The sequence below is a fragment of the Salvelinus namaycush genome, chromosome 25, assembly GCF_016432855.1.
Source record: "Salvelinus namaycush isolate Seneca chromosome 25, SaNama_1.0, whole genome shotgun sequence".
Lineage (NCBI taxonomy): Eukaryota > Metazoa > Chordata > Actinopteri > Salmoniformes > Salmonidae > Salvelinus > Salvelinus namaycush.
This window is the reverse complement of record NC_052331.1, coordinates 31,960,891-31,975,097: the sequence shown is the minus strand read 5'-3', so window position 1 is coordinate 31,975,097 and position 14,207 is coordinate 31,960,891. Positions and strand designations below refer to the sequence as shown.

General features: G+C 40.6%; 1 protein-coding gene across 1 annotated transcript in view; it reads right to left on the bottom strand.

Moving 5' to 3' along the window:
• The window catches only part of LOC120020496 (lysine-specific demethylase 4A-like), a 31,699-nt gene extending 25,280 nt beyond the window's left edge, over nt 1–6,419 (bottom strand). Inside the window, exons 1-10 of the mRNA XM_038964199.1 lie at nt 6,308–6,419; nt 5,459–5,614; nt 5,091–5,266; nt 4,601–4,715; nt 4,105–4,298; nt 3,825–3,874; nt 3,636–3,739; nt 3,345–3,482; nt 830–1,032; nt 539–690 (exon numbers count right to left, since the gene is read on the bottom strand). Coding sequence (XP_038820127.1) covers nt 539–690; nt 830–1,032; nt 3,345–3,482; nt 3,636–3,739; nt 3,825–3,874; nt 4,105–4,298; nt 4,601–4,715; nt 5,091–5,266; nt 5,459–5,599 — 1,273 coding nt within the window. The 5' untranslated portion in view covers nt 5,600–5,614; nt 6,308–6,419. The remainder of the gene's footprint in view (nt 1–538; nt 691–829; nt 1,033–3,344; nt 3,483–3,635; nt 3,740–3,824; nt 3,875–4,104; nt 4,299–4,600; nt 4,716–5,090; nt 5,267–5,458; nt 5,615–6,307) is intronic.
• Between the last annotated feature and the right edge of the window lie 7,788 nt (nt 6,420–14,207).

Here is a 14,207-nt window from a genome sequence, read left to right as displayed (position 1 = left end):
ACAAGTTGTTTGTAGTTTACTGAATTGTTAGCAGCTAGTAACATAAGCATTTCAAAGCAACCACTACAACACCTACTTACCGGTGTACGCAACCAATAAACTGATTTGACAAGTGGCCTGTATTCAAACCATTTGACATTTGGTGGCGGGACACTGGAGCTTATTAAAGCTGGAATCCACCATGGCAGTTTGCGATATTACAACAACAAAGAAATAACTTCAAAACAAAGAACACTTTTCCCCCCGCAGACATCATTGCACGTGCGATAGAACAGCAGAGGATTTACTACGATGCTGAACGCTCCTCTCTTTCCTTTCAGAAACAAAACAATAACAAGTGTGCTGGGACACAAACACTGACGCTGTTTCCCCTAATGCAGATTCCAGGTTCAAATCCAGTCAAGTGTCAGTCTGATATTTTGTGTTACCCCCTAATTTTACAAATGTATCATACTGTGCTGATTTTGCGTGTAATTTTCTAGGTTTTAAATAGTGAAAATAAGGCTGGTAGTCACAGCCTTACTGTCAGTGAGGGTACCTGTATCTGTGCAGTCCTCTGCTCCCGTGCACAGAGCGGTGAGGCCTAGTCTGGCCTTCTTTTCATACTCCTCTTCTTCCTCTTTCGGGACCACCTTGTCAGGTACATCCAGACACACCCAGTGCCTCTTGGTCCCTATCCTCGGTGTTGGGCTGGTGAGCCATAAAACATTCAAGTTGAATTATTTTTATGTCAAGCATTTTTTTTTTTTAAAGGAAATTTCCATCCATATACTGTTAAATCTGCTCTATAGCACCCTCTACCAACATAAAAATTAACATCTCTTCTGACCTCTTTCTCTCCACCTCTGGCTCCTGGGAAATGCAGTCCTTCCCCTGCTCCTCCCCCAGGAACTCCTTGGCCTCTGGGGTGGACCGTGAGTGGTTGATGGGGCCTGTGTCCCGCCCCGCGAGCCACTGCTCATAGCGGTCTGGCTGGTACTTCTTCACAAACAGATCCATGGAGATCTTCACCATGTCCTTCCTGCACGTACACTGGAGGCAAGAGGAGAATACGTTCTAGGGATGTACTAATGCTCCCAGAGGTAAATAAACCAAGGTCAGTCTAATAGTATTAATAACAATCTCGTATGACTCTAAGTATAGTCTTTTCCCACTTTCCCTCTTTCTGCAGACTAACCGACCCCCATTAACTGGTCAACAATGGTTATATTTTTCCCCAAACAGTAAAGTGACCAACAGAAAATATTACACATGCATACAAGGAAGACATTTTTCAATAAGATCTTAAAATGGACACATGCAACAATAGCAAGCCCATCATTTTACAGCTAATAGCCTTTATATTGAACATGCAACTGCTGTAATGAAGCAGCTAATAAAACATTTGCTCAAATGAAATTTGCAGGAAAACACTGTTCTAAACACCTAATGGGATCTGTTCCATATGTGACAGATGAAAATCTGTTAGAAAGAACATTAACAGCAACAACTAGAATGGGTTACCAATGACTATGGCTTCTGGACAACGAAAGAATGTAAATATGAAAACCAATAGAACAGGAGAGAAACGATGGTTATTGGCATGAGGAAGTCTGTATCAAATAATTGCCTCTACGTTTCTATGGTTGGATTTGGCTAGGCTACTTTGGAGCAAGGTAAGACATTTGAGATTCTTCAAATAGCCACCCTTTGCCTTGACAGATTTGCACACTCTCAACCAGCTTCATGAGGTAGTCACCTGGAATGCATTTCAATTAACAGGTGTTCATTAACAGGTGTTACATTTGTGGAATTTATTGTGTTGTGACAAGGTAGTGGGGCTATACAGAAGATAGCCCTATTTGGTAAAAGACAAAGTCCATATTATGGCAAGAACAGCTCAAATAAGCAAAGAGAAACAACAGGCCATCATTACTTTAAGACATGAAGGTCAGTCAATATGGAACATTTCAAGAACATTGAAAGTTTCTTCAAGTGCAGTCACAAAAACCATCAAGCGCTATGATGAAACTGGCTCTCATGAGGACCGCCACAGGAAAGGAAGACCCAGAGTTACCTCTGCTGCAGAGGATAAGTTCATTAGTGTTCCCAGCCTCAGAAATTGCTGCCCAAATAAATGCTTCAGAGTTCAAGTAACAGACACATCTCAGCATCAACTGTTCAGAGGAGACTGTGTGAATCAAGCCTTCATGGTCGAATTCCTCCAAAGAAACCACTGCTAAAGGACACCAATAAGAAGAAGAGACTTGCTTGGGACAATAAACACAAACAATGGACATTAGACTGGTGGAAATTTCTCCTTTGGTCTGGAGTCCAAATTTGAGATTTTTGGTTCCAACCGCCGTGTCTTTGTGAGACGCGGTGTGGCTGAACGGATGATCTCTGCATGTGTATTTCCCACCGTGAAGCATGGAGGAGGAGGTGTTATGGTGTGGGGGTGCTTTGCTGGTGACACTGTCTGTGATTTATTTACAATTCAAGGCACACTTAACCAGCATGGCTACCAAAGCATTCTGCAGCGATACGCCATCCCATCTGGTTTGCGCTTAGTGGGACTATCATTTGTTTTTCAACAGGAGAATGACCCAACACACCTCCAGGCTGTGTAAGGGCTATTTGACCAAGAAGGAGAGTGATGGAGTGCTGCATCAGATGACCTGGCCTCCACAATCACCCGACCTCAACCAAATTGAGATGGTTTGGGACGAGTTGGACCGCAGAGTGAAGTAACAGCAACCAACAAGTGCTCAGCATTCCATTCATCAAGGCAAAGGGTGGATATTTGAAGAATAAAATAAATATATTTGGATTTGTTTAACACTTGTTTGGTTACTACATGATTCCATGTGTGTTATTTCATAGTTTTGATGTCTTCACTATTATTCTACAATGTAGAAAATAGTAAAAATAAAGAAAAACCCTTGAATGAGTAGGTGTTCTAAAACTTTTGACCGGTAGTGTAGCTCTTTTTAATTGTGTTCATCAAAACAGTTTTTAACATGTGATTGCATTTAAAAATGGTTATTTGTTGCGGAATGAGTGGCCTTATAAAAGCCTGTTTCACTCAAGTAGCAGCTTTTTCAGGAGCTGCTCTCATTCTGTCTGACAGGTGACAGGATATTCCTATCCTCAAACTAGGCTCTGTATGCTGTGCATGTGATAAGATACATGGAGACTAATGAAAAATACACACTCGCCAATTTAATTCGACAAAATTATGCAAATTAACCTATAGACCAATAAATACATTTGACCTGTCATGCTTTCGGCGGCTAACCGATTAACATCCCTAATGTACATGGTTTAAACGAGGAGCACTTAAAGAAATTGCAACTCTTCCTTACCAGCATGGCTTGCTTTCCATACTCAATCCACCTTTCGGTGGCAAAGTTGGTGGACTCGGCACAGTTGAAGCCATGGTTGAATCCGGCGTGGTAGCTATAGGGAAATGTCACCATGAACTCACCGGGCTCCTGAGTGATCTGAAACACGGACAGGAAAAAACTATCATATACTGTACAAGGCTTTATATAAGTGATCAACATAAGTTGATAAAATCCCACCGGGTCTTAGGTTGGTATACAATAAATACAGCTAAAAAAAGTAGAAAATCATTACTATTCATGAGGGCTTACCTTCTCAAATGGAATGCCATATTTCCTTAATATGGAGGGCGAGATGAGGGTCATCTTGTGCCTCAGGAAGGCTTCGCAATTTTGGTGGCTACCAGGAAAAAACCCTGAAAGGAAATAGTGTGTTGGATTAAAACTAGTTAAAAAGCAGTTGTTTTCTAATTAGGTAAAACATGTGTCAGTCCCTCTCACCTTGAGCCAAGCGCTCCATTTTCTTCCCCTGCTCTGGAGGAACACAGTACCTGTGGGCGTATCAGAACGTCAATCAGTTATCTTCTGTTATAACACTGACGTTCAAATTGTTGACATTTCTTTCACTTGGCGAGTGTTGTTTTCAATCTTGACAACGAGTCCTCAAACTACACTTACATAACCATCATCAGCATGTTGATGCTTAAAAACCTGGCTCTTATACACACACAACTACCAATACATCTACGACCGGTATGTGAGTAATAGTGTAACTACTTACCAGGACTTTGGCGCCCCAAAGTGAAGGTAGTTGATACTGTAGAGATCCATGTCTTCAGTGTGCCAGGCAAAAGTGGTCTTCCACATGCCAAAGTACAGGTAGGGCGTGTTCACCCCATCGATGGTGATGCCATTCGCATGCTCCACCGTGTCCAGGATGGTATTCAGTTTGCCGATGTTCCAATCAGTCACATCCTGGAGAGAACGACAGAAAAATTGAACTATTGTTGCTGGATATCATTATCTTATTCAGCGCTGTAGTGAAACAAAACCACTGCAGGCTTCTAGATTGGTTGTGAATTTAAATTGTGGGTGTAACACATGATTCTGAGAGAAACACGTACAAGTAATTTACAAAACCTTTGTCTACACAACCACAAAACACATCACTCTCACCAGCCAGCATCTTTATAACCAGGAACAATAACAACATGTTAACATTGTAAACACCATAGAATAATAAAAAACACCCCTGGGGGGGATTCGTAATGACTCACAGGGTCGTAAAGTGTTCCGTTCACATCTGCACCGTAGATGGGCGAGTTAAAGGTCACTTTCTTCCAGTATTTCCTCTCCAGCTCCTCATAGTCGGCGTTGCGAGGACTGCAGAACCTATGATCGGGGGGGGGGGGGGGGGGGGGAACAGGGTCGATCAGTACGGCTGATTAGAAACTATACATTTTTCAAATCCGTGCCTGTGAGCCAGAGCCTTTCAAAATCCCAAGAGATCTTGAGAAACACATGAATTACTAACAAAGCTAATCATACAAACCCTCTGTTTTAAATCATGTTATTAACTTTGTTCACTGTATCATTTCCTTAGACAAATAGCATGTACACAGAGTGACTTTTCCCAATCACAGACCAAGTCAACAAATTCTTCATACAAGAGGAAACATACAGTATAGCTCATTCATAGATAGACTGTGTGTAATATGTTATGAAACTTTGTTAAAGCTGTTCCAGTTTTGGTGCAGTCAGACTCACTTGTCACTGTTGGCCGTCTTACGGAACTCTCGGACGGTCATGGGCTTCTTCTGGATATTGTACTGGGTGAACAGGCCTGACTGGCCCGTCACTACCTGCTGGATGGGAGCCGGGATCACCAGATCATCTATATCGTCATAGGACTTCCTGGGCTTCCAATCCTTTGGTGGCACGACCTGTAAAAACAGTCCGTTTTAGTATCAGTTACAGTGAAGTATTTCACTCGCAAAAACTTGGGTCATTTGTATTTAAAAAAATATTCACAATGTGTGTATTTCTGTGCATAGCTGCTTTGCATAACTGGAGGCCTGGTAATACAAATCAGAAAAGAATCTTCACAAGGCAGAAGGGTTTGTGTCAGTGCTCACTTTAGCCAGGCCGGCTTGGTGTGCTCCCTGGTACTCCATGTAGGCAATGTAGTGGCTGAAGTTCTGGAACTCCTCAGCAGTGGGGTGAAAGGTCATGATCCCCTTGGAGCCAGGAGTCTGGGACCCCAAATCAGACGACATACTAAATAGAAAGCCCTGCAGATCAGAATTAAACAGGTTTCAACATCATAAGAATTGTGACATTTTAACAACAGACAGTGATGTGTTAGGAAGCTAATACAACGGACATCTGTGCAAAGGGGGGGCTGTTCAGTCATGTTGGTTCATGACTGGACAGCGTGACAGGTTTGTTTGGACACACCCAGTGACACCTCACCATTAGGCTACAGCGTGTTTACAAACTGTTGGTCGATTGTAAATAAGATAAGAGTAGCTTTGTAAACAAGAGGATGAAACAGTTCGGGTCGAAGTTGACTTAACGTGTGACACACCTTCGACAAAAAGAAAAGCAGCAACCTGATTGGTCAAGAGCAGCGTCTATTTGAAGTTTGTCCGGCCTATCCTGAAGTGTAACGTTAGCTAGTTAGCTAACTAACGTTACCTCAGATAAGTACTGCAACGATCAACTTGTAATTAGCAAATGTTGTAGCCGAATGTTATGCATGCCATAACATAAGCAAGCTGAATAATAACACGTCCAATAAGGAATGAGAATGTATGATAAAAAATAACTAGGTATTTAGTTTAATGAATGGCTAGCTTTGTTACATGACAGCTAGCTAGCAAGCCATCTTATTATTGCTACTAGCTAGCCATTGTCAACGACGTATTCATGATAAACAATTCAAATATGGTGTCAAATTACACGTTTAAAACAAGATACCTTACCAACACTGATAAATCTTGCGCAGTTGGTGACTTGATATCGATGGCACTTAATTCCGATTTTACCCCGAAGAGGATTTGTTCACCATTACTACTAGTACACAAGCACAGGATCAGACGTAGCCAATCAATGAATGATTTTGACGACGTGCACTTTCTTCTTTGGAATCATGGCGTTCGCACGTTTGTTTTGTGCATGCCGCCACCTACTGTGCGGGAGTGTGTAGTCGAGCACGTGATATTTTGTATTTTGAAAATTAAAGTGGGAAAGGGAAAAAATGGCCTCACCACCTAACCCTACACCTATATACCTCTATTTATTAAAAAATAATACAAATGTATGTAAAAAAAAAAAAATATATATATATATATATATATACACTGAGTTTACAAAACATTAGGAACACCTACTCTTTCCATGAAATGGTAAATCCAGGTGAAAGGTATGATCCCTTATTGATGTCACTTCAATCAGTGTAGACGAAGGGGGGGAGACAGGTTAAAGAAGGATTTTTATGCTTTGAGACATGGATTGTGTGTGGGCCATTCATTGGGTGAATGAGCAAGACAAAAGATTGAAGTGCCTTTGAACGAGGTATGGTAGTAGGGGCCAGGTGCACCAGTTTGAGTGTGTCAAGAACTGCAAAGCTGCTGAGTTTTTCATGCTCAACAGTTTCCCATGTGTATCAAGAATGGTCCACCACCCAAAGGACATCCAGCCAACTTGACATGACTGTGGGAAGCATTGGAGTTAACATGGTCACCTTTCGACAGCTTATAGAGTCCATGCCCCAACTAATTGAGGCTGTTCTGAGGGCAAAAGGGGGTGAACGTGTTCCTAATGTTTTGTACACTCAGTGTATATACAAATAAGGAATACATTATTTATTAAGGAATTAATAATTTAATAAACAGCAACCTATTCCACTAGACGTGCAATATCTAACCTAACGTTGCAGGCGTAGAAAGAAATACCTGAGTGGAGTTCCCACAGCCCGTTTTCAGCGGATAATGAAGCTGAGTTGAATTAGCTGTATCCCTTTTGTCCAAATAAATTAGAGTATACCACTAAAAAATATACACAGGGCCTTCAGAAAGTCTGTTTACATCCTTGACTTATTCCACATTTTGTTGTGTTACAGCCTGAATTAAACATGGATTAAATATATTTTTTTCTCACCAATCTACACACAATACCCCATAATGACAAAGGGAAAATATGTTTTTATACATTTTTGCAAACATATTGAAAATGAAATACAGAAATATCTCATTTACTTAAGAATTCACACCCCTGAGTCAATACTTTGTAGAAGCACTTTTGGCAGAGTCTTTTTAGGTAAGTCTCTAAGAGCTTTCCACAACTGGATTGTGCAACGTTTACCCATTATTCTTTTCAGAATTCTTCAAGCTCTGTCACATTGGTTGTTAATCATTGCTAGACAACCATTTTCAGGTCTTGCCATAGATTTTCTTGTAGATTTAAGTCAGAACTGTAACTGCCACTCAGGAACATTCACTGTCTTCTTGGTAAGCAATTTTGCCTGTGTTTAGCCACCCCTTAATGATTACAAGCATACCCATGACATGATGCAGCCACCACTATGCTTGAAAAGATTTAGAGTGATACTCAGTAATGTGTTGTATTGGATTTGCCTCAAACATAACACTTTGTATTCAGGACAAATAGTGAATTGCTTTCCCCTAAAAAATTCACTATTACTTTAGTGCCTTGTTGCAAAGAGGATGCATGTTTTGGAATATTTTTATTCTGTACAGGCCTCTTTCTTTTCACTCTGTCAATTAGGTTAGTATTGTGGAGAAACTACAATGTTGTTGATCCATCCTCAGTTTTCTCCTATCACAGCCATTAAACTCTGTAACTGTTGTAAAGTCACCATTGGCCTCACGGTGAAATCCCTGAGCGGTTTCCTTCCTCTCCGGCAACGGCATTAGGAAGGACACCTGTATCTTCGTAGTGACTGGGTATATTTGATAAACAATCCAAAGTGGAATTAATAACTTCACCATGATCAAAGGGATATTCAATGTCTTCTTTTTTTATTTGTACCAATCTACCAATACAGAAGGCGGCCTTCTTTTCGAGACATTAGAAAACCTCCCTGGTGTTTGTGGTTGAATCTGTGTTTGAAATTCAATGCTCAACTGAGTGACCTTACAGATAATTGTATGTGTGAGGTACAGAGATGAGAGGTACTCTTTCAAAAATCATGTTAAACACTATTATTGCACACAGAGTAAGTTGATGCAACTTATTATGTGACCTGTTAAGCATATTTTTACTCCTGAACTTACTTAGGCTTGCCATAACAAAGGGGATGAATACTTAATGACTCAATACATTTCAGCTTTTCATTTTTAATAAATTTGTAAGTCTCTAAAAACATAATTCCACTTTGACATTATGGGGTATTGGCTGTAGGACAGTGACAAAAAAATCAAGATTTTATCCATTTGAAATGCTGGTGTAACACAACAAAATGTGGAAAAGGTCAAGGGGTGTGAATACTTTCTGAAGGCACTGTAAGAGAGACTGGGTTAAAACTAGATTATCGTTGGTTGATGCATGATCATCGACAACGATGAGACAGCCTACAGGGAGGAAGTCAGAGACCTGGCAGTGTGGTGCCAGGAAAACAACCTCTCCCTCAACGTGAGCAGAACAAAGGAGCTGAACGAGGACTACAGGAAAAGGAGGGCCGAACACGCCCCCATTCACATCGACATGGCTGTAGTGGAGTGAGTCGAGAGCTTCAAGTTCCTTGGTGTCCACATCACCAACAAACTATGGTCCAAACACACCAAGACAGTCGTGAAGAGGGCACGACAACACATATTCCCCCTCAGGAGACTGAAAAGATTTGGCATGCATGGGTCCCCAGATCCTCAAAAAGTTCTACAGCTGCACCACCGAGAGCATCCTGACCAGTTGCATCACCGCCTGGTATGGCAACTGCTCGGCATCCGACCATAAGGTGCTACAGAGGGTGGTGCGTATGGCCCAGTACATCACTGGGGCCAAGCTTCCTGCCATCCAGGACTCCTATAGTAGGCGGTGTCAGAAGAATGCCCAAAAAATTGTCAAAGACTCCAGTCACCCAAGTCATAGACTGTGCTCTCTGCTACCACACGGCAAGCAGTACCGGAGCGCCAAGTCTAGGTCCAAAAGGCTCCTTAACAGCTTCTACCCCCAAGCAATAAGACTGCTGAACAATTAATCAAATGGGCACTGGATTATTTACAGTATTTACATTATTATTTTACATTTGCATTATTTTACTCTGCTGCTACTCATTGTTTATTATCTATGCATAGTCACTTTACCCCTACCTACTCATTCAAGGGTTTTTCTTTATTTTTTCCTACATTGTAGAATAATAGTGAAGACATCAAAACTATGGATATAACACATATGGAATCATCTTGTAACCAAAAAAAGTGTTTAACAAATCAAAATATATATTATATTTGAGAAGTAGCCACCCTTTGCCTTGATGACAGCTTTGCACACTCTTGTCATTCTCTCAACCAGCTTCATGAGGAATGCATTTCAATTAACAGGTGTGCCTTAAAAGTAAATTTGTGGAATTTCATTCCTTCTTAATGCATTTGAGCCAATCAGTTGTGTTGTGACAAGGTAGTGGGGCTATACATAAGATAGCCCTATTTGGTAAAATACCAAGTCCATATTATGGCAAGAACAGCTCAAATAAGCAAAGAGAAATGACAGTTCATCATTACTTTAAGACATGAAGGTCAGTCAATACGAAAATGTCAAGACCTTTGAATTATTATTATTATTATTATTATTATTTGACCATGCTTGTCACTTATGAACATTTTGAACATCTTGGCCATGTTCTGTTATAATCTCCACCCGGCACAGCCAGAAGAGGACTGGCCCCCCTCATAGCCTGGTTCCTCTCTAGGTTTCTTCCTAGGTTTTGGCCTTTCTAGGGAGTTTTTCCTAGCCACCGTGCTTCTACACCTGCATTGCTTGCTGTTTGGGGTTTTAGGCTGGGTTTCTGTACAGCACTTCGAGATATTAGCTGATGTACGAAGGGCTATATAAAATAAACTTGATTTGATGATTTGATTTGATTTGAAATATTCTCTATGTGCAACCGCAAAAACCTTCAAGCGCTATGATGAAACTGTCTCTCATGAGGACCGCCACAGGAATGGAAGACCCAGAGTTACCTCTGCTGCAGAGGATAAGTTCATTAGAGTTACCAGCCTCAGAAAAGGCAGCCCAAATAAATGCTTCACAGAGTTCAAGTAACAGACACATCTCAACATCAACTGTTCAGAGGGAACTGTGTGAATCAGGCCTTCATGGTCGAATTGCTGTAAAGAAACCACTACTAAAGTAGACCAATAATAAGATACATGATTGTGCCAACAAACACGAGCAATGGAAATTAGACATGTGGAAATTTGTCCTTTGGTCCGGAGTCCAAATTGGAGATTTTTGGTTCCAACCGCCGTGTCTTTGTGAGACGTGGTGTGGATGAACGGATGATCTCCGCATGTGTATTTCCCAACGTAAAGCATGGAGGAGGAGGTGTTATGGTGTGGAGGTGCTTTGCTGGTGACACTGTCTGTGATTTATTTAGAATTCAAGGCACACTTAACCAGCATGGCTACCACAGCATTCTGCAGCGATACTCCATCCCATCTGGTTTGGGCTTAGTGGGACTATCATTTGTTTTTCAACAGTACAATGACTCAACACACCTCCAGGCTGTGTAATGGCTATTTTACCAAGAAGGAGAATGGTGGAGTGCTGCATCAGATGACCTGGCATCCACATTCCCCCGACCTCAACCAAATTGAGATGGTTTGGGATGAGTCGGACCGCAGAGTGAAGGAAAAGCAGACAACAAGTGCTCAGAATATGTGGGAACTCCTTCAAGACTGTTGGAAAAGCATTCCAGGTGAAACTGGTTGAGAGAATGCCAAGCTGTCATCAAGGTAAAGGGTGGCTATTTGAAAAATCTCAAATTTCAAATGTATTTTGATTTGTTTAACACTTTTTTGGTTACTACATGATTCCATATGTGTTATTTCATAGTTTTGATGTCTTCACTATTATACTGCAATGTAGAAAATAATTAAAATAAAGAAAAACCCTTGAATGAGTAGGTTTTCTAAAACTTTTGACCGGTAGAGTATATGTACAAATGACCTCAATTACCTTGACTAACCTGTACCTCCGCACATTGACTCGGCACTGTTAGCCTCGTTATTGTTATTTTATTGTTACTTTTTTTGCTTAAGTTTATTTAGTAAATATTGTCTTAATTCTATTTTCTTAAAACTGCATTGTTGGTTAAGTTAAGGGCTTGTAAGTAAGCATTTCACGGTAAGGTTGTTGTATTTGGCGCATGTGACAAATACAATTTGACTTGATATGATTTGGTGGCATCTTTCTGTGAGGAGGTGAAAAGGCTTGTTTCTTATGTCTGTCACAATAAAATGGTCCTAATTCATTAATTCACACATTAATTTACATTCAATCATTTTCATTCATTCAGTCATTAATTCACAGAAGAACAAAAACAACCATATAATGTAAACATTTGTTTTATTTCATGCCAGGAAAGGCACATTCATACACTCAACTGAACATGTCCATATATCAGAACTGTATATGCACCTACATTCAGGCAGTGCAGGAGTTCTGATGTCAAGGAATAAATGCATTAATGACATTTACACATTTTGAACCACAAATGATAGCACACTGGATAGGACAGACTGGTTTTTTAGACATTTAGCGGAGGAAGCAAATGTGCGCCCTTCAATCCATATAGCTGTCGGAACAATCTATACAGTGCCTAAGCAGACTGGATCAGCAGCACTTCATGGTATTTTGAACAGTCTACATGAATACATCTTCTTTTCAACAGCTAGGTCAAACTCATTTGTTCCTCAACCTACCTGTTTCCATTACTTATGCATTATCTTTATGTACAGTTCATAACTCATCTCCTTAGAAATTGCATAATCACCTCTCATCCTTTCTCAGAATAATGCATATGTGAGTAAAGCATGTTAACAGTCAGGGAGATTGAACCAGATACATGTGTTACTGTGCTTCCTACTTCTTAATCACAGATCAAATCACTCACTCTCATTATGAGACAAGAAAACGTTCACAAATGAGCACCTGAAAACTTATATCCTTTAGCTTATTATCATGGACGACCTTTGACATTGCAAGTACAAACAGATTGACTGGAGGGTAGTGGAGGACAATGCTTTGCTATACTATCTGGTAGACAGAAGAACAACATCATTCATAATGGTGTTATATCAAATTCAGAGGCAAAATGAGTTGCCCTATTGTTAGTTGAACTAGCATCAGTATTTAATAGTAATGTTTATGGACTACTCTTACATTATTTGGATTGCCTATCACCAAAGCTTTGGTCCAGCTTCTCCTCTGTCCACAATGCCGCTTAGATTATACTCTCAGAGGACAGGGGAGGTTTTTGGATTTCTCAACTGTATATTGACAAGAAAATTCTCTAATATCTTAAAAGCCTATTCATGCAGCAACTTCAAATAGTCCAGTTAGGTTAGATAATTCATAACGTAGACACACAGTAAGCATAGGTTTCTAAATGCATAATATCAGACAACACCGCAAAATGTTCTGGAGGCAAAATGCTCCATGTTGGGTATAGATGAATCACTATGTTTCAAAAGCGAACCTGTATCCTAGACTGCAGGTGTGAATAAATGCACAGTGTACGACAAGGTTGACAGATACTGACTGCAACGGACAGATATTTAGTTTGCTTAAGGATATGTTTTAACAGCTTTACTTTGGCTTGATTATATTTGATGAGGTTGTTGAACTTGTATGGCCCATTTGTTTAGGTGTGTGGTGTATGTCTTGTAGTAACTTGTTGCCATAACAATGACCAATCCATCCACCACTTCCATCCAGTCAACACTTTAGTCTATAACCTGCTTAGTAGGGGATGATTACCATGACGATGACCTTATGCAAACTGGATCGCAATGTGGCATGACAAATCTTACTCCCATAATACACCACAGTCACTCATTGACCTGTATTTTTTAATTGTCATTTAAAAAAAAAAAATAAATTTAACCTTTATTTAACGAGGCAAGTCAGTTAAAAACACATTCTTATTTTCAATGACGGCCTAGGAACAGTGGGCTATCTGCCTTGTTCAGGGGCAGAACGACAGATTTTTACCTTGTCAGCTCGTGGATTTGATCTAGCAACCTTTCGGTTAATGGCCCAACCCTCACCTGCCGTATTGTCTGGATAGTTTCACAGTTTTCCAAGTGAATTATTTTCCCCTTTGAAGTGAATCCATAATATGGACCCAGTTTTATAAGATCATCATTTCGTCAGGACACCAATCAGCAGTGATATATTACTCAAAAGATAATGGATGATAGGTAGCAAGGCGATCCACACACCATTTAATGGTCATGCCTTCCTCGCTTTGGTTCACAATGGTCCACTCACCAACCAAGTTTGGTACTCGAGAGAATTACAAATGGATATTGTGTTTTAATAACATCCTCTGGACCCGAGGTCTGTCTGATTACATACACCAAATGATGAAGCACAGACAGCTGTCAAAGGGGAAAGAGAAACACGCATCTCTGTCAGATTCCTCTTCTTTCCATCCTTTTCTTCATCCTTCTTGCCACAGTCCTATTCAAATGCCAATTCTAGCTTGGAGCACCAGGTGCCTCCCCTCCACTTCCACAACAAACTCTGGCCCTGTTAATAACAGCTCTCAGCCTGCGAGCAGCCTTAAGACCACGTGCCACCTGCCAAAGACAGGCCCTCGGATTGGGTTTGCTCATGTAAAATGAGACTCATTATTGG